This window comes from Melitaea cinxia, chromosome 12 (genome assembly GCF_905220565.1).
Source record: "Melitaea cinxia chromosome 12, ilMelCinx1.1, whole genome shotgun sequence".
Lineage (NCBI taxonomy): Eukaryota > Metazoa > Arthropoda > Insecta > Lepidoptera > Nymphalidae > Melitaea > Melitaea cinxia.
Genome location: NC_059405.1, coordinates 151,772 through 173,149, shown reverse-complemented (window position 1 = coordinate 173,149; position 21,378 = coordinate 151,772). Strand labels below are relative to the sequence as shown.

The following is a 21,378-nucleotide window of genomic DNA, read 5'->3' as shown; positions in this document are numbered from 1 at the left end:
TCGAGCGTTATTCAATCCCATGCCCTTTTCATTGATGTTATAAGAAGCTTTACTACATAGAGTTCGCTTAATAATTTTTTAACTTCATTTAACAAACAAATTTTTCCGTACGTACCTATATTATATTTACACAGGTGTATCGCAGCATATCAAGTTGCAAAGGTGGTGGTGATGTAGGATGACTTACATTTATAAAATAAAAGTAAGAAATATATAATAGCACATGCCCCAAACAATAGAACTTTATTTGATAGCATCCAATATGAGCCACGTTCACGTTTTTTGTATAATAAAATATATAATACATTATTTAATGTATTATTTATTTTATATACCCTGTGTTATATTATGCATGCTGAAAATTACAGTTGCTGACCAACACCTATTTTTGTGGAAACAGAATCGCTTATACAGCATGTTAATTAGCATCACACATAATACTTTTAATATTGAATTATAGAGCATACGACGATTATGAATAAAACACACAGACACAGACACCCAACACACACACGTACACACACAAATAATAATAATCAAAAAATTAAAAAAGAAAGATGTTCCTATTGTTGTGTCGGTCAATGGTCTATTAGGAAGAGTTTCGACCAACTCGCCTGATTGTTGGATCAAGGGTCGGATTCAAAAGGCAGTGTTGCTTGAAATGGCCCGCATTATGAGGTGGTTCCTCAGCCTGGAGCATTTTTATAGATCAATGGCCTGGAGCCTTAACCACCGGCGGCCTCGGCCCCAACCAGCCACCGGAGGACTACTATTATTATATTTTTAAATATTTTTATTTATCTTTTTTATAAATATTCCTAAGAAAATATATTGAATAAAAGACAATAATAAAGCTAAATAATAACTATATATAAAATTACATGTAAGTAATTTTTTTGTAGCAATTTCTAAACATTTTAGTAACATCAACCCCAGTGAAAATGATGCAATATGAGCTGTAAGATTATTCGTCTCTTGCATCATCATTTCGGTTGAAGTTTGAACAAGTATTTTATATTGACTACAGCTGTTCTTTTCACTCGAATATTTCTATCGCACTCATCACGTTATGTGCTCGCCAATGCTCGGGTGTCGACTAAAAGTAATATTGCCAGTATATTTAACTACCACAATATTTGTCTAATTTTATAGTAATCAGTAAAAGCTGCGGTAAAAACTTTGAACTATTGCCATATAGCACGATATATGTCTTAGCTGAAAAAGAAAATCCTAAAAGGAAATAAAAGGCGTAGTAGACTTATGACGTCTATTCTATGAATAAATTGTTTGTTTATCAACAAATTAAAAAAAAAAACTACCTTTTTAGCTACATTATTATATAATGATTGTTAAATTTGACCTGAGAATCAATGAAATTTTAATAATTAATGTAAGATTTATTATTGTTAACAGTAAAATATTTAGGAAAAAATATTCACTAAACAAATTAACCGTGCGTAAAAAAATTAAAGGAGGTATTAATATTTATATCATTATTATGAAAGATATATTTTCTACACAATGCGTCTTAAATTTTCAATTTCGGGCTAATATTTCCCACATTTTGTAATGGCAATACTGAGTCCATTTCACTTCGATTTTTATACAGATCGTAGAATTCGTATAGAAACAGACGGCTTTAATCGTAGACAGAGTAAACTAGTTTACTCTGTCTACGGCTTTAATAGACGTAGAGAGTACATATTGTATACTTTACCTGCGTGTAAACGGTTTCAGTGTTAATCCACGTGTCTTCGCCTATACAACTATTTCCTAAGGTAAATAAATTAATGCAAAATTATAGTACTTAATGTTTTTAAAATATATTATCAATCATGTCAAACTATTTGTTTACTTTAAATGTTGTAATAGCTCATAATTATTCTAAATTATTTAGACATTTTGTGTATTATATTTTATAAGTTTAAAAATTATAACTGTATTAGAGAGTTAGTTAATTTAGTAAGACGAATCGAACGATTGCAAAAAAAAAAATCCGCAGAATCTGCATTCCGAACCGGTAGTAATAACTAAAATTTTAATTTGTAAAACAACGATTTGAATATGTTTAAAATATTTTTGAGTTTAATTTAATTTAAATTGGTAATAATCTGGCTAATAAAATCCTTTTTGATAAAAAATCAATTTTTTTTGATGAATTTAATTTTCAAAAATAAACTATTGTAATTGACATGAAAGACGCCGCGTTGGCACAACGGTTACAGCCGTGGATTGTACCTGTTGCGCTGGCGGTTGCGGGTTCGATCCCCGCACATGACAAACATTTGTATTGGCCATACAGGTGTTTGTCGTGGTCTGGGTGTTTGTGCAGTCTTTGTGGGTCTCCCCACCGTGCTTCGGAGAGCACGTTAAGCGGTCGGTCCCGGTTGTTATCATGTACACCTGATAGCGATCGTTACTCATAGTAGGGAATATATCCGCCAACCCGCATTGGAGCAGCGTGGTGGATTAAGCTCTGATCTTTCTCCTACATGGGGAAAGAGGCTTATGCCCAGTAGTGGGATATTACAGGCTGAAGCGTAATTAGTCATACACGAATGAAATAATAAAACGAAATAATTAACTTTGCAAGGTTAAGTTTTTTTTTCTATTTGTTTATTTGAACATTCCTTAATCTGCTTTGCAAAGAAAATACAACATCTTTTGATCGTCAACGTCATCGACTGTAGGTTGTAAATATTACGCACAGGGCCAATTTTTCCGATTACAGTTAAAGATTTTCTCGCACATCAGCTACTGATATGCTATCGCAGACTGCGTCGGCATATGGTTAAATAGGCCCCTCAAAGAGACCCTCTTTTACAGTAAATAATAAACTTGAACCATTAGAATCACGGGTCGCGAAATTTTTATCTTTTGTAGACTATTTTAATACAAATATGATAACTGTTTAAACCATATCAAAGATCAGTGAAATTGACCCTGAGACTCAGTAGACGTAAGTGTAATAAACACAATTGCGCCTACAAAACCATTGTGTTTAGTTTATTTACATTTTCATGTGACAATTTTTTTTTGGCTTAATATATCCCGCTGGGCTCTACCTAAATGAAAGGATAAAATAAATAAATAAATGTATCGCATTCAATGGCTCCCGGTAGAATTCTTTCCTGGGTCCGGAAATATACACAGTACACGAGAACAAATGCCCAGATCACGTCCAACATCTGTATTTCCAATAAAAATGTTTATCATGCAATCGAACTCGCGACCGCTAGCGCAACACACAGCTCTTTGACCGCTGCGTCAACGGGACGTCAATAAATAAATAAATATCATATAACATACACATACGGTCGAATATTCCTACGGTAAGCAACTTAATGTTTGTGTTATAGGTAACAGCCGGCTGATATAGCTAAATATTTTATTTTTACCTGCCCAGCGTGGTGACTATGGGCAAAGCAAATGAGTTCACATTATTTTTGGCGTAAACTTGTGGAGGCCTATGTCCAGCAGTGGACTGTATAAGCTGTAATGATGATATAGTTACATAGAAATATTACACATTTAAATATATAAATACAAATATTACACCCAGACTTAGATGGGAATCGAACCCGCAACCCGTGGAGCAGAAAGCAGGGCCACAGGCCGTGGGCCACTACAAACTGCGCCAACGAGCTAGTCAATAAAAATTACGCAGTAATATTTTTAGTTGGCGTTTACCGTATTGAGACTTGTTATTTGATTTCCCAAGGGATATAATAAAACTATTTTTACATTGACGTTATTAAAAACATTTTTTTTTTTTTTTTTAAATAAAGTTATGTCCACAGGCTTAAAGTGCCCATGCTTTTGTTATTCCGATTTTTAGTTTTATTACTGATCGTTTACTTGTTACACTACTGCAGCTTACACTAAGAGACCTAATTATTCTATCTTAGTATCCCTAATGCAGACGTGAGTCCACCGACCAAAATTATGCTAAACTTAATTGATATCTTACATGCAAAAAGACATAGAATTATATTGCGCCTTACTTTAATTATTGTTGTCACTATTATAATAATTATTATTATCTATGTTTATATATACACTTACTTGCTATCTATAATATATGTACACTTATTGTCTAGCTAACGTATATGTACACTTATGGCCTACTTGGCCTACTTACAATATACACTTAACCTATGTTATTATTAGTAATTTTTTTTTTTTTTTTTTTTTTTTTTTTTTTTTTTTTTTTTTTTTTTTTTTTTTTTCTTACTCCTAAGTTTTTTCCTTATACAATTTATTCCTACAAGTAAGGTGTGCTACAATTTTAACATTTCGAGCACACCCTCAATGACGGCGGCATCCCTGTGGTGAATCGCCATCCTGAGGCTGTGCTCGAGGATGTCTTTTTCAGAAGTTTCCGCTGCCTTCGTCACAAAGCGACCAATTGCGTCGTCACGGTCGTCGGTGTAATAGACACAGGTGTTGGTATGCCTAGTCACCGCGACTACAGCGTGCGAGACGCTGTCGTGAATCTTGAGCCTCCTTGTCTTCGTCTGGAGGACAACGACGTCCTCATAGGTCTGGCCCTGCGCCTCATGGATGGTTAAGACGCGCGATCCCTCACCAGACCCGTATCCCTGGTCAGTCAGCAATCTCTTCTCCTCTTGCGTAAAGACCAGGTACAAGGTCCGGTCCCTTCCTACAGGAATGCGCGCGCCCGTGAGGCTCTCCACTCGCAAAGATCGGATCTTTGTGCTTGAGCTGTACACGGTCTTGTAAACCTCACTGATGGCAAAGGCGACGTCTTTGGGGTTACGATGCGTGCATGACAACTCACATGAGATGGTTGTTAACAGGTTTGGTCTGCGGTACCGCATTTCGAACAGGTTGTCCCTGTCGATGTACGGCAGCTGATTTATATCTCCAATGAGGACTACCTTCTCTGCTCCCGATAGTCGGGCGGCCATTACTATGGCTCCGAAATGGTTCATGAGGGCTTCGTCCACCGTTAGGCGTTTGATTTTTGAGCCCTCACGGAAACCATTTACCAGCACGGATGCCATAGTGCGCACCTTTTGCTTGGCCTTGTTGCCATAGCGGTGCGCCAGTTTTTCCTTTAGGTCTTTGGCCGCCTCGACTGTGGTCGTAATCACGACCTCCGTGTCCTCATCGAAGTCCCTGACTATGCGAGTTGTCTTACCGCATCCCGGTACACCGTTTATCCACTCCAGCGATGGTAGCCCCCAGGTCACGGACGGTAAACCGGCTTCCCGGTCGCCCGAGATGGTTTTCGCCATCCGCAGCATCCGGTCGCCCAGCATTACTTTCGTGCATCTGGCCACTACCACCACCGGGTCCCCTTCAGGTGTGTCGAAGGTTTGAGACTCCTCGTCACTCCCCTCAGACTCGACCGCGCTCACAAAACCTGCTGTGGTGTTATATGCAGCCATATACCTACCCGACATCTTGCCCTTGAGTATTTGTCGGGTTTTGCTGTTGTATATGGCTGCTTCGGCTTCCTCGAGTTCCACCTCCAGTAGCCTTTGGTGATCGTACTGGTAAGCCTGCATGATCTTTTTGCAGGTGGCCAGGCTTACCTCGCGGTTTGCCTTTATTATGGCCAGGAACTCGATTAGGGCGTTCTCTGCATGTTGAAACGGTGTGGACGCAGGTCGAAGTCTTGGTGGTTCTACTTGTCCCATATCGGCCCTAGTTCGAGCGGCGAGTGACGCCTCCGGGTGCCTCGGACTGTCGTCTTTGGTGAACCCGCTCAGCGCCCCCGATAGTCGCTCTCCCTGTCCAGCCTTTTTGGGAGAGGGGTGATGCGGGAGCTTACCTTGTTTCGGGGAGATGGTTGCCTGGATAAAGGTCGCCAATGACATCGAGCTCGGCTTAGACTCAGGTGCGGCCCTTGCTTTGCGTTGTTCAACCTTCTGGTTCTCGATCTTTTGTTGTAGGCGCTCCGAGCCACTAGGTGCGGGTTCGCTGACAGTCGGCAATGCAGGGGATGAAGGTGTTTTGGATTTCGGTCTTAAGTAACCAAGATCCTCCCCCCTGTCTTCGTAAACAATGACCTCACTGTTCTTAGAAGCCATTAGGCAACCGTACCTATCCGATACGTTGCCTCTATCATAACCGACTCTCATCGAATCGACACTGATTCTTCCGGGGATTCCCCCGGGGATCTCGCCCAAGCGCTGTAGCCACAAGCTGGACTGCACGAAGGCGGACGTCTCTCCCCATTCGAAAAGTGCGATCTCTTTGTTTTTCAACCGCAATAAACGATAGGTCGGGTCGCCCTCCTGCTCTTGCGCTAGCGCTGTGATTTTTGTGCGCTTTATGCTTGTCTTTTGGGTGCTACCGTTTATCAGTAAGGCGAGCCCCGGCGAAATCGCCAGCTGATTGCGTTCTTCAGAGCGACAGAAGCTTATCCCCATCCTCTCCGTTTCGCTGTCCATGAATAGAGCCACGCATCTGGTCCTAATACCAACTTCTCCACTTCCGTTCACTTCACTGGGCGAGGATTGTGTCATCCTGCTCTGAGTCGGTTGCGGAGGTGCGTTTTGGTTGGCTCTATTCCTGAACAGGTTCTGCAGTGAGGAAGACATGGTCCTAGTTATTTGGCCCAGAAGGGTGCGGCCAGGAGACATCCGCGGAGCCGTGATGTTGTCCTGCTGAGTTACTTGTTGGACACGGTTTTGTTCTATTTGTGTTTGTGTGTTGTGTGTCTGAGTGTGTGTTGTAAGAACGACGGTGTTGGCATTCTGCGTAGGTGTTAAAGCCAGTGGTGGAGAAAGCGTGCTGTTCCTCTTTGCGGCTGTATTGACGGCCTTTCTCGCGAATGTGAGGAAGGACGTTCTGCTAGTCTCGCTCTCCAGGATGGTATGGAGCGATGGCTGGTCTAATTTAATCTGGAGTTTGAGTTCCAGATCCAGCCTTTCCTTACTGAACCTCGGGCAGCTCAGTATAATATGCAGAACTGTCTCCTCACAATTCGGGTCGCAGACGCACGAAGGACTGTCAGTGATGTGGAATCTGTGAAGATACGCCGCAAATCCTCCGTGGCCGGTCAGAATTTGTGTGTCGACAGATGTTGGTGCCGATTTCCTTACCAGTCTGCGAGCGGTCTTTACATCCGGTAAGAATATTTTCGTGACCGAGCCAGTCTCCGAAGAATTGTATCTGTCTTGCCACACCCTGGCAGACGCTTCCCGTATCTGCCTTTTGACATACGAGAGTGGTACTCTGTCGTAGTCAGGTGCCGTCTTTTTCGTTAAAGCCGCCCTTTTGGCTAGTTCGTCCGCTCTCTCATTGCCCGGTGTTCCAACATGGGCCCTCAACCAAAAGAACCGTACTGTCTTATTCTCCTCCCGGAGCTGTCTGATTTGACTCTTCATTTCCACGGCCAGAGGGTGAGTTACTGAGGGGCTCCTCATCAGATCTAAAGATGACCTCGAGTCGCTCAGGATGTTGATGGAGCGTGACTTTGAGGTTTTTGCCATTTCCACTGCTCTGAAGAGTGCGTACATCTCGGATTGAAAGACAGTGTTGTGCGGCTCTAACCGGAAAGTGGAGTATCTTACTTCCCTGTCTTGATCCCAGCATGTGAGGGCAGCTCCTACTTTACCCTCTATTTTGCTTCCGTCGGTAAAGATGAGAGGTCCGACGATGCTGTGTTCCTCAAGGACTTCGGGGTTCAGACTCTCTAAGCGCTCGTACTCTGTTGGCATGAGTAGAGAAGGGTGGGGGTTTTGCATTGGTCCCACCCTGCGCTCCAGTTCTCTTCCCGGTGGAAGAAGGTCCGTGCTGTAACCTTTTTTTGTCTCAAAAAGTAAGGCCGCCTCTCGAACGCGAAGGTCTAACGGGAGTAAGCCTGTGAGGACTAGTGCCGATGTAAGCGACACCGTTCTGTACGCCCTGCACATTTTCAGTGCAAATCCTCTCTGCAGGGAGTTTAGTTGCTTTCGTATGGTTAACTTCTCTGCTGCAGAGGACCATACGCTCGCTGCGTACAGAACAATGGGCTCTATTACCGCCACATATATGGTCCGTACGATCTCTCCATTCAGACCCCAAGTTACTCTCGCCGCGCGCGCAAGCTGTTTATAAATGTCCGCAGCTTTTTTGCATACGGCGGATACGTGCGCGTTGAAAGTGAGCTTCGAGTCCAAAATGAGCCCCAGCAGTTTTATTTGATCTACAAGCCTCAGTCGGGTGCCGGACATATGGATTATGGGGGTATCGTATTTCAGCTTTTTAGTGAGCACCATCGCGTTGGTCTTATGCGCGGCGAAGCTCAGTTTGTTATGTATACCCCACTCTTGTACGGCAGCTAAGGTGGTTTCGGCTGAGGTCTGTAGGTTGCCGGATTTTTGGCTGGAGAAGACGAGGACCACGTCGTCCGCAAAGGCCTGGCAATACACTCCCATATCGCTGATCTTTCTCAGCAGCGAATCCAGTATGAGGTTCCAAAAGGTTGGCCCGCCAATGGATCCTTGGACGCAACCCTTCGTGGTCTCCTTCTCACTGGTCGCTCTGGCGTAGTTAACAATGACCTTTCGATCCTGGAGGTATGAGGCGACCATAGTAAATAGGTTTCTCGGGCAATGCTTGTCCACCAGCTGTTTTTTGAGAGCCGGCCACCATGCATTATCGAAAGCGCCCTCTATGTCAAGCGATACCAGAAGTACTATCTTCTTAGAGTCCATTTCCTGCCTGATATGCTTGACGAGATCGTAGAGGGCGTCTTCCGTTCCCCTCTGTGGCATGAATCCGTACTGGCTTCGGTGCAGCGTAGGGAAGAGCCTCCACTGAAGTCTACCTACCATCATTTTCTCAACTGTCTTTCCTAGGATCGACAGGAGTCCGATAGGTCTATAGGACTTCGGGTGAGTATAGTCCTCTTTGGCTGGTTTGCGGAGGATGCATACGTGGGCGACCTTCCACTGCTTGGGGAAGTAGGATAGCAATAGGCATTTGTTCGCCAAAGCTAGGAATAACTCCCTGTCGCAGTTTATTGCCGCCGCGCATATATCCGACGTCAACCCGTCTGGGCCTGGAGCTTTTTTGGGATTTTGGCTCAAAAGCAAATAATAAAAACATTTAAATTGTCTACAACACTATCCAAGCTATTTTGTCCTTTATATTATATTACCCGATATTTAGCATATAGGCATCTAAAAAATAATAGATAAAGCTTATTATTCGGTGCAGGATCACATAATTGATAAAGATGTGTGGACTTAGTGACGCTGTATTTTATACAACATGTTACTAATTTTGTACTAAAACACAGTTTATATATTATTTTCAAAAGAGTAACTGCGGAGTTTCTTGCCGATTCTTCTCTGCAGAATCTACATTCCGAATCGGTGGTAGCTTTACTTTTACAAAAATAATAATTTATTTTTAAGTTTTCATTTGTAAAATGACGATTCGAAAGTGCTCTTGGGGCGGAAATATTTGAATAAAGCTGTTTTTGACTTTGACTTCAATAAACAGTCTGTAAAGCGTAATATTTATTATTAAATCAGGACAGAAATAATTGCTACCAAACGAACGAAATATAAATTATTTTCAAATTACGTTATCAATAATATCCTTCTCTCATTTGGAGAAAGAGGTCCATAACCAGCTGTGGGATGTTAGATGGTGATTCTTTTAAATAAAACATAACAATATACAAGCTATGTCGCTTATATCTTAGAAAGAGGTTATTAAAAAGAGGTTTTAATTGTATATTAATGTAATAAAGTCGCATCTGTTTGTTATGCTTATTGTTATAAATAATAGCAGTGGAAGATTGTTAAATATCTCTCGATAAATCCTTAAACTCTCACATGTATTATTCTCGTGATAAAAAAAAATAAAAAATAATAATAATCAATTTAATCTTTTTGTTTTAGATGTGTGGAATTTGGGCAACGTTTGGAATCGATGGGGGACTAAGTGGGGCATGCGTCAAGTGCTTTTCCGCCATAGTACATCGCGGGCCAGACGCATGGCGTATAGAACAAGATGCAAGAGAACCACTCGCCGTACTAGGTTTCCAAAGACTTGCCATTGTGGACGGTCTGCACGGAATGCAACCCATGCGATTACACCTATATCCACGGGTATCTCTCATTTGTAACGGCGAAATATACAACTGCGAACGACTCCGCCACCAATATAACTTCCACTACGAAACACGTTGCGATGTAGAGGCCATTATTCATTGTTACAAGAATTTTGGTATCAGTGATACTGTCAGAAACCTCGATGGTGTTTTCGCATTTTGTCTAATCGATGGAGAAAAAAGAAAAATTTATATCGCCAGAGATCCATACGGAGTTAGACCTTTATTTAAATTACAAGATGAAGAAAATGGATATATGGCTATCTGTTCAGAAGCCAAGGGGTTAATAGGATTGAAACAAAAAGATAGTAAAACAGCGAGTTTAGGTCAATTTCCACCTGGCCATTTAGAGGAATGGGATATTTTAGATGGAGGTAAAGTTAAACGTAACTATACCGAAAAATATTTTACGCCAGGTGTACTTCCTCATTTTACGCCATTCGTAACAGAAGAGGAAATATCAGAAATGAATCTTTACGAAAAAACTGTTTATCTTTTAGAAGCAGCATGTAAGAAAAGATTGATGTCTGACAGGCGAATTGGCTGTCTTCTTAGTGGAGGCTTAGATTCTTCACTTATAACCTCTTTAGTAGTGAAGATAGCAAAGTTACACAAACTGCCATATAAAATACAAACATTTGCAATTGGTATGGGAGATTCCCCCGATCTCAAAGCAGCGCGCACAGTAGCCGAATACCTCGGAACCGACTACCATGAAGTCGTATTTGATGAGAGCGATATTAAACGAGAATTAGATAACGTTATATATCATTTAGAGTCCTATGACATAACAACAATACGCGCCAGCTTACCAATGTACCTTCTTTCGAAGTACATTAAAGAAAATACAGACACCACTGTCGTTTTTAGCGGCGAAGGTGCAGATGAACTTGCACAGGGATATATATATTTCAGAGACGCCCCCGATTCAAAAGCTGCTCACGAAGAAAGTATAAGACTTCTTTCAGATATTTATTTATACGACGGATTGAGAGCAGATCGAACGACAAGTGCCTTTAGCTTAGAGCTTCGAGTACCATTTTTAGATATCCAATTTACTAGCCACTATCTTAGTTTAGAGCCTTCCTTACGGCAACCTCAAAACGGCTTGGAGAAGCATCTACTACGCAATAGTTTTGCCAAAAGTGGCTTATTACCAGAAGAAATCTTATTCAGACATAAAGAAGCTTTCAGTGACGGCGTCGCTTCTGTCAAAAAGTCATTATTCAATACGATCGGTGAGGTAATCAAAGAACGCCTACCGCAAACAATCGATCAATATCCTGGGGTACAACCGAACACCGACGAATCTAAATATTACAGATATATATTTGAAAAATTCTTTCCGGGTCAACATAACTTTACGCCATATTACTGGATGCCTAAATGGGTCCAAGTTTCAGATCCATCAGCAAGGTTCATCAAACATTATACCGCCTCGTAACAATAAAAAATCGTTATGGTTATGGGGTTTTTAAGTTTTTTATTGTTTCTGCGAAGCCTTTCATGAATTGTGTTGCCTAACATAAAAATGTTTTTAAGAAATGAATACAAACATTAAATAAATTATTTAATATAATTTTTATTTAATATTGCTAAATACCTATATATGATTTCGAAATATTAAGAATACACATAATTACATCAATTAAGAATATATATACTAAATATAATAATTTGTTAGGGGTGGTCTTACAGTTGATAATATTCGTCATACATAGACAATTACTATAAACATGCTTCGTTCCTAGTGTTCCTTCTCGAAACTGTGAAGAAGTTTCAGTCTTATTCATTATTTTTTGATCATCAATTACAGCGTTATATCAAATTCATCAATTGTTGAATTTAGTTTTATGAATTAATTTTTTAATTCTCTCCGATTTTTTGAAAACGGTAACTATATTTTCAGTGACGTCTAACATAGATTTTAATGATTTTTTTTTTTTTATTATAAAAAATCTATACATATAATAAAATTGTAGAGGTCGCATTTCTGTATAATAAAAATAATAATAATAATTCTAAGAACCGACCCAGGGAGACGTGACAGAATTTAGATTTTTTAAAATTTTTTTTTGTTTTTTTGTTTGTCTGTTTGTACAGGCTAATCTCTGAAATGACTGGTTTGATTTAAATGAAATCTTGTATGGTGGTAGCTTATATCGCTGGTCAACATACAGAATACTTTTGATCCCGAAAAATTAAAGAGTCCCCGTGGGATAGTTAAAAACAGTTTAAATACTTAAACAGCTTATTGTACAACTTATGCACCTAATTAAGTATTGATGTTGCCGGTATCATACAGTAAAACAATATATACATTAAAAACAATTTATACATATAAAACAATATATACATTAAAAAACAATTTATACATTAAAAAACAATTTATACATTAAAAAACAATTTTACATTATAAAACAATATATACATTAAAAAACAATTTATACAAACAATTTAAACAAGCTCAAGCACTTCCAAAGTTTCTGTATAGATACGGTTCATATTTGCACTTCGCAAATACCGTGTGACCGTGTCACCGTTTTCGCAGGAAATTAAGGAAATTGCTTGTATTTTGGTGTACAATAAAGAATATCACATTAAACACAGGTTTTCCTAGTACGCCGGCAGAGGCATCCTAAATATAATTACTGTGAAATTGCTTTATAACAGCAGTCTTTGTGGGTCTCCCCACCGTGCCTCGGAGAGCACGTTAAGCCGTCGGTCCCGGTTGTTATCATGTACACCTGATAGCGATCGTTACTCATAGTAAGGAATATATCCGCCAACCCGCATTGGAGCAGCGTGGTGGATTAAGCTCTGATCCTTCTCCTACATGGGGAAAGAGGCCTATGCCCAGTAGTGGGATATTACAGGCTGAAGCGCTTTGTAACAAATTTAAATCTTTTTATTTGGAAAAAAATAAAGTATTATAAATTAAATTGCACTGCGTGTTGATTATCGCCAGTAAAAAATTATAATTGTAACACCAGAAGATCCACAAATGCTTAGTTGATTAGAGAATGAATGGAATTAAGGGTAAAAATGGGAAACTTTAAGCTACACCTCCAATCTCCGTTGTGTTCAGATTTTTCTCAATCGTAGCGACATCTATCTGTGAACTTAAAAACTGACATCAAAGTTATCAGAGCGATTGAACAATATATACAAGAACCCGACAACCGTTGGGCAGTGTTGCCGTTTTAGCCATTTTGTGGCTAGATCTAGCGGATTTTCAACGGTTTTAGCCAAAAAACAATCCATTTTAGCCACCGAAATAAATCTAGCTACTTCTGGCTGCTTTTCAGATTTTTACTGCATACATATTTTTATTACTATAAAAAGTCCACCGACTAATACTTACCACCACCATACGGTACCAATACTACCAAACTAAAATACATAGTTAATTTTAGGCAGCACCAATAATGTCCTCATTATGACAGGGGGATTCCCGAATGAATGTTTATCTTTAACGTAATTTAGGTTCGATCGAATGAAAATGGACCGTACTGCTATTGCTGTTGAGCCTAATTTGTTTTACATAACGTTAATACTACTCATGTCAAAATGTCAAACGGAGCGCAATGTTGTTATTGTTTACGCATTCGCTTTTTTTTAAATTAAAGCGGGTGAAACCGCGGGGCTCAGCTGGTATATATAATTAGTAATTCAAAGTAAAGTAAAGTCGTCGTAGTTTTTTAGGTGTATTTCAAAACGAATTCAAGTTCCAATTAAGCATCAGCACAATTTAGCATTGTGCTCCACTGAGTCACATTATTCTCTGTAATTGGAAAAGTCACACTTTAGCCACTTCTAGCGGAATTTCGAAAGTGATTTATTTACAAAACTGGCAACTTTTTTCTTTGATGTAGCCACAAACTAAATTGTCCTAACGGCAACACTGCCGTTGGGGCAGTAGCTCACCAGACACAACACACGTCTGGTCGGAGGATCCTCCCTTTGCAAGGGTGGCTGAGGAACACCCTGTTCTAAGTATATATAGTGATATAGTTGTAGCCAACTACAAAATTTATATAAAAATCTATAACAATTGTGTTGTTTGTTGTTATGCCATTATACAACTGTACAATGCTAGTGCAGAATCATACCGAAAGAAACATTTCAATATCTTTATTGAAGATACAGTAGTCAATGCTCATTTAAGACCTTTTTCAAATTAATTTGTCATACTTCATAATGTTCAGTAAAATTATTAAACAATGTTATTTTCCTGATAATTTTTCATATTATTTTGTAAAATTTTAATTTTTTGACTAAAAAAGTTCCAGTATTTTGATCTGATTTTGTCATATTTGGTGGCGAGCTCTTGACAAAGGTCTATCGCCCTCTCACTGTTATACAGACTGCTGGCGTTTCCCTTTCTAAGACTTTCTTCACAAATATCTATAATGAATGCAAGCAAGTATGGGGAACGACAACTAGTGTTATAAAGATCTTCACAAAACGATGTCACAACTGCATTTCCACTGACTCCCAACTTATCATGGAGCAGGACACCTCGTAAATAGTTCCAAGCGCTTTCATTATTCTTCACGAGCTTAATCTTTTCCAAAGCGTAACAGATTTCCCGCTGAACGTTAAAGTCTGACCAGCCGACGTGATTATTCATAACGAAGTAGCGCTGGTTCCACGCAGAATTGTTGCGAACGTCTTCATTGATCAAATGTTCAACAAAATCCATCTCCTTATCGAAGAGTCTGAAATATAAAAGAAATATATTTTAAATAAGAAATACTAATTGGAGTATAAAAGAGGAATATTGGTAATAAAATTAAAAAATCATAATTTTTTAAAGGATTATATGAGTTTTTCAATTTTTAATTGCTTTCGTGAAGTGTGAGCGAAATACTCGAAACTGTGACAAATGGAGAAACAGGGACTAAGTAACTAATACTGCAGATAAAGATTCACTGAAGATTTAACGAGGCAGGGCACGGCAGAAAGTATCCTGCTCAAAATCCGGAGCAGTCTGATTGGGGAAGTACCTCGACCTTACAGAAGATCACAGCAAAATAATACTGCTTTTAAGCAATGTTGTGTTCCCGTGTTGATTAAGGCGACTAGAGCTCCTGGGGGATTGGGGATAGGGTCGACAACGCGTTTGTGATTCTTCTGGCGTTGCAGGCTATAAGCTACGGTAATCGTTTACCATCAGGTGAGCCCTATGCTTGTTTGCCGACCTAGTTTTGTTACAAAAAAAGATAGCCCAAACCAAACATCATCTATGACAACCAAGACCCCCAAGCAAAGAGTACATGATTTAAAATATGTTATTTTTATAACTCCAAAGACACATTCTGTATCAAAATTAATTAAAAACTATCTTATTTAGTTTTACCATTCTATAAGAACCGTTTTGATAAGCCGTAACTAAATTTTTGAAGATACTATAAACTATTCTCTGTTGTAGTGATGCAAGTAGTCGCCAAAAATAATGATATGTGTATTTGTACAAATATTTCTTAGTGGTTTGCATGTCTGTCCTCGTGGGTCTCCCCAGAGTTTCGCGGAGAGCATGTTAAACTGTCGGTCGATGTTGTTATCATAAATACCTGATAGCGATTGCTATTGATAGAATACATATTTGCCAACCCTCAGTGAAGCAGCGTGGTGGATTAAGCTCCAATCCCACTCCTACATGGAGATAAACAACTATGCCCAATAGTGGGATATTACAGGCTGAAGGCGAATGCGATAATTATTCAAAACAGAACTACGAAACATATGTATGCTTTTAATCCTTTTGTTTTCAGTTTTCTTATTTCCTATCATGTCATTCTGTGTATAACGTTCAGTATTTTATGCTCTATTTGTATGCTCAATTATGTAACAGTACACATTTAAAATTCTAAAATAACTGTTTGTACATGATACGTTTTACGCCAAATTACTATTTATATTGTGAATTTTAATTGATAAAACATTTATGTTATAGTAAATTGTGTACGATTATTGTTATCTAGTGATTGCATTGATGAAGACACACCCGAATGTCTTGATAGCCCATTGTCTATGTTGCCAGGCGTGATAGTTCTTAGGATCTTGTTGTAGAGCATTACCAGTAACTTCTAGCTCCAACGAAGGATCTTGTAGCCATTCGATTAAAACTCTCCTGTGATTCCATACCTATAAAATGTATTATTTTAATTAACTAATAATTGTGTTTGCTCGCAAACGAAAAAAAAACCGACTTCAATTACATCGAAGAGTAATACAACGTAGATCGACGAAAAAATAGTAATACTTTGTTCGTATTCCATATAACGCGACATAACAATTGTAGAATTATATAATGTTCTACTGTTATTTCTAACATTTTGTTAGCGATTGTAGGCAGAAGTTTCAAAAGGCCCGTCGTCGATTCGCGCGAAGCGCTGACATCGCTTATTACGGCGGGTTTTTTAGTTGAAGCGGATTTATATTGAATTACGGTTTATGTCTTTTTTATTAAAAATATGTAATGTTCATGTTTTCACACAGCTCCGATGCACGACTGGAGTTTACCCCTTCAGATCAACTGTCTAAATAGACACAAAAAGGCTTACTAGTCTAAGAAATATATTATTACTATATCAAATTGTAAATAAATGAATGCAATAACGCCATCTATCGGAACCTAATTGCGTTATTAGAAAACGTCTGAACGCCATCTCTAACAAGGTCATTCGTTCAGTAGATTTTACTGTTCAATTTTTTCATTCCGGGGCCTTAAATGAAAATAGATTCTTAAGGAGAAAACTCCAAAAACAGTCAAGTAAATACGCCATATCAGATATAGCTCAAAAAGTTCGAGTCAAATCTCAATTATATTTAAATGGGACCACATGACAAGCACCACCTATCGATTAAAAAAAGAATCATCGATATCGGTCCACCCAGTAAAATAGTAATGAGGTTAATATAACGTTGGTCGACGTAAAATAGCCAAGTAAATACCCAGTATTAGCGATAACTCAAAAATTAAAAGCTCAAATATATTTATAACGAATAAACTGCTACTCTCTACTCTAGTGGAATATTGTAATTTGATCGATAGTGAACGAAGTAATTTCATTACATTTTGATAGATGGCGTTGTGGCAAAGTATTGAACATGACCACAGTCGTCTTAACATCGTCATGTAAATACGTGTCATCAAAGATTACTCAAAAATTGCTCATTATATCTCAATCATATTTAAAACGGACGACATGACAAGTATTAGCTTTTGATTTATACAAAAAAGATCAAAATCAGTGCACCCAGTAAAAAGATATAACGTATAATACAACGTAGGGTGACGAAAAAACCGTCAAGTAAATACGCAATATTAGATATAACTCACAAATTACGAATCAAATCTCAATTAAATTTGAATGGGACCACGTGACGAATAGTAGCTTTTAATTTATATAAGAAACGTCAAAATCGGTGCACCCAGTAAAAAGTTATGAGGTATAATACAACGTAAGGTGACGAAAATAATGTCAAGTAAATACGCGTTATCAAAGATTAATCAAAAAGTAGTTATCAGATCTCGATAAAATTTATATGTGACCACATGATAAACATCAGCTTTCGATTAAAGTAAAAATTATCAAAATCGATACACCCAGTAAAAAGTTATTGCGGATTTTCAAGAGTTTCTCTCGATTTCTCTGGGATCCCATCATCAGATCCTGGTTTCCTTATCATGGTACCAAACTAGGGATATCCCCTTTCCAACAAAAAAAGAATTATCAAAATCGGTACACCCAGTAGAAAGTTATGTGGTATAATACAACGTAGGTCGACGAAAAAAGCGTCAAGTAAAAACGCATTATTAGATATAATTCGAAAAGTAGTTGTTAGATCTCAAATAAATTTAAATGGGACCAATCGGCACACACCACCTTTCGATTAAAACAAAATTTGTCGAAATCGGTCTACCTGGTCAAAAGTTCTGATGTAACATACATAAAAAAAAAAAAAAAAAAAAAAAAAAATACAGTCGAATTGAGAACCTCCTCCTTTTTTGGAAGTCGGTTAAAAAAAAAATAATATAATAATGTAGATTAATTAAAAAATTCACACAATCAAATATTTAATTATAGCAGAACTTATAGTTAATATTGTGTTTTGCATTATATTTATATAATAACTTACTTGATAATTCTTTGGTGACGCTTTGATAACAGAAGCAACATATTCCAATTCCGACTGTAAGTCTGTGCCTAACGCTTGAAGCAGATCTCTTCTGAAAAATATATTGTTATTATTAAAAAAAAATATATAAATAAAATGAGAATGTTGTAAAAGAGAATTCATTTGGAATGAATAAAAAAAAGGTAAAGACATGTATTGTATTATCTTTTATACAACTAGATCGACACACAAGCGTACCACTCACTTGATAGTAGGCGGTAAGCGTAGCCTATAACTATACACTTGTAACACCACAAGCGTTGCAAGCACGTTACCGACCCTACCCATAATTCCCCCCAGGAGCTCTGGTCACCTTACTCACCAACAGGATCACAACACTGCTTGAGGGCAATATTATTTGTATGTTGTAACATTAATAACTGATATAGTATTTTTAAAATAATAAAAAAAGTATTATTGAAATATATTATTGTCAAGGTAATATTATAATATCACGATTACAATAGGCCTCTTCCTTTTTTTTCTTTTTTTTTTATGTCACTAGGTCGGCAAACAAGCGTACGGCTCACCTGATAGTAAGCGATTACCATAGCTTATAGACGCCTGCAACACCAGAAGCATCGCAAGCGCGTTACCGACCCAATCCCCCCAGGAGCTCTGGTCACCTTACTCACCAACAGGAAACAATACTGCTTGAAAACAGTATTATTTTGCTGTGATCTTCTGTAAGGTCGAGGTACTACCCCAGTCGGGCTGCTCCATATTTTGAACCGGAAATTCCTGCTGTGCCCTACCTCAGTACCTACATGTATTCAAGCTCAATCAACCGCAGTGCTCCACTGCAGGTTGGCGGATATTATGACCTTTCATTACTGAAATATTTTCTGACTAAAGGTAAAATTTATATAACGACAGCTATCTAAATCTGCAATTCAATACATCATGAGGAATATTTGTAATAAACGGTACATAGATGAAAAATTGGGACGATGAATAGTGACAAATAATTTCTTTAAGAGTGAATAACGTAATAATGTAACATTTTAATCTTAATAAATTTAGCCAATACTAGTCTTTTAGTTAATACCCAACGCCAAGAGAAGTGTTATAAGTTTGAGTCCAATGGCTGTAAGTTTTTTATTGCAATAGTTATGTGTAATTAAATAAAATAATACCTGTATTGCCAAACAGTATAGTTTGCAGGGTTGAGCTCAAGAGCGTCCTTAGTAAGATGTAGTGCCCTTTCTGACAGTTCCTTCGACTTTAACACGGCTCTGAAGTAATCATATACATCTTGAACTGAAATTAAAAGTAGTAATTCTTATATACATGTATGACTTAATATATGTATGGGTTTTATTTTTTCATAGATCATGTTACAGACAATGTCTAAATTATTGTCTTCAATCCCTATAAACAAAAAGAGTACTTTGGAAAATATCAAGGCTGACTCAATTTATATTAAGATCTCGGCATTGTTATTTTCTGTCACATGGGCAATGACAAAGATCATGGTATTAATACCAACTTTCATAAATATAAAATAATAATGCGTTGAATACAGGTTCGACACGAAATATATTTCTTAATTGATAATATTCATTACATGAATAAGGCTTACTATTTTGGTGAAAAAATAAAAAAACAGTACAATTTATTTAATAAATGAATAGATTAATCAACTAAAAAGCACTTACATTTTTCGGAGTAAGCTATCACAACCACTGGAGTCGGACCGAAGTCTTCAGGTACTGGTGTAACATCACTCCAATCGGGTCTATCTTTATAGAAAACCCAAGATACTTCGGTATCTCCGCTTTCCGACATAATTTTCTTCTTGAAAATGAATATTCTAAGAAACCTATTTAGTTTCTTAGCTTTTATCAATTTAGTAAGCTATTAACTGCTAATATTTAAAACAAGGTTACGTGAGCCGTAAATATACACTACCTAGACTGACGGTCTTAATTTATTTGCATCTGGATTTATTCATATTTGATAAAATACAGGTAGTAGGTACCGGTAATTATCATACAAATAACAAAGTTAATGGCTTTCACTTTCAGTTTTGCCTGCCAAATGTCAAAATATAACAAGATGACAACAAGCAAATTGACATAACTTTTTTTTATGGACTGCACGTTAGTGCATTGCTGTTTAAGCAAGTTATTTTACTCTTTGGTGCATTGCTATGGTGCATTGCCAATGACGAGCAGGAATTAAGGAAAATGGTTAAAAATTGTGGATAACGGACAAGAGGAATTTATGACAGGATTCAGAACAGGATAGGAAGAAACAAAATAATATATTTTATGATGAAAAGGAAAATAAAAAATACATAAAAAACATATACAATATATTAAATGTCTATATTATTAAGAAAAATATAAACCGATACAGTTTTATATATATCATATTTATTTCGTTTAAAATATTAGTAGAAATATGAGAAATATATACAGACACAAAATATATGATGTGTACACGTATAGCTAAAATAGAAAGTTCAGAACTATGTACAGGAATATTAATTAAATTAAAAGAGAAGTTTTTCTCAATGAGAAAGGCTACACCGCCAAAACCATCTAGCCTATTTTCTCTGATTGTATTATAATTTCAAAACCTAAAATTATTACTTGGCCTAAGCCAAGTTTCTGAGATAAAGAATAAACAAGGTTTATAATTATTTAACAAATAAATTATGTCGTTTTTTTTTATTAATTACACTTCTGGCGTTCCACTGTATTATTATCTGGGAACTATTCATTTTGAATTATATTTAGGATACACTGTATTAAAGGGGCAACGATGGAAGGTAAACTTTTGTTGTTTCGTAAATAACTCTGTAATAGTGAAAGCACATCTGAAATTTTGGTAAAATCATTTTTAGAGTTAATACCAATTATCAGAGTTAAATTTTTTTTCAAATTCATTGAATGAAAATTCTTTTATTATATTTTGACGAGCCTCAGGATTCCGAGGTCTAGATATAAATGTTTTTTGTATGATTTATTAGGATTTTGGCTAATATTTACTTCTTTACTAACTTCTGAATAAGATTTATATGACGTTGGTATCTCTTTATTAGCTTCTGCATATGATACACATCACTGTTCAGCCATATGTAATTTAATAGATTTTTGCCTATT

General features: G+C 37.5%; 2 protein-coding genes across 2 annotated transcripts; one reads left to right on the top strand and one right to left on the bottom strand.

Moving 5' to 3' along the window:
- Nucleotides 1-1,592: 1,592 nt before the first annotated feature.
- Nucleotides 1,593-11,658, top strand: LOC123658427 (asparagine synthetase [glutamine-hydrolyzing]-like). The gene is made up of 2 exons (XM_045593851.1): nt 1,593-1,778; nt 9,870-11,658. The coding sequence occupies exon 2, from the start codon at nt 9,870-9,872 to the stop codon at nt 11,523-11,525; it is 1,656 nt and encodes a 551-aa protein (XP_045449807.1). The 5' UTR covers nt 1,593-1,778; the 3' UTR covers nt 11,526-11,658.
- A 2,157-nt stretch (nt 11,659-13,815) lies between these two features.
- LOC123658604 (protein farnesyltransferase/geranylgeranyltransferase type-1 subunit alpha-like) lies at nt 13,816-20,183 on the bottom strand. The gene is made up of 6 exons (XM_045593974.1): nt 19,927-20,183; nt 19,405-19,528; nt 18,230-18,320; nt 16,092-16,231; nt 14,333-14,802; nt 13,816-13,865 (listed from the first exon to the last, which is right to left on the bottom strand). Exons 1-6 carry the CDS (start codon nt 20,054-20,056, stop codon nt 13,816-13,818), a joined length of 1,005 nt encoding a protein of 334 aa, XP_045449930.1. The 5' UTR covers nt 20,057-20,183.
- Between the last annotated feature and the right edge of the window lie 1,195 nt (nt 20,184-21,378).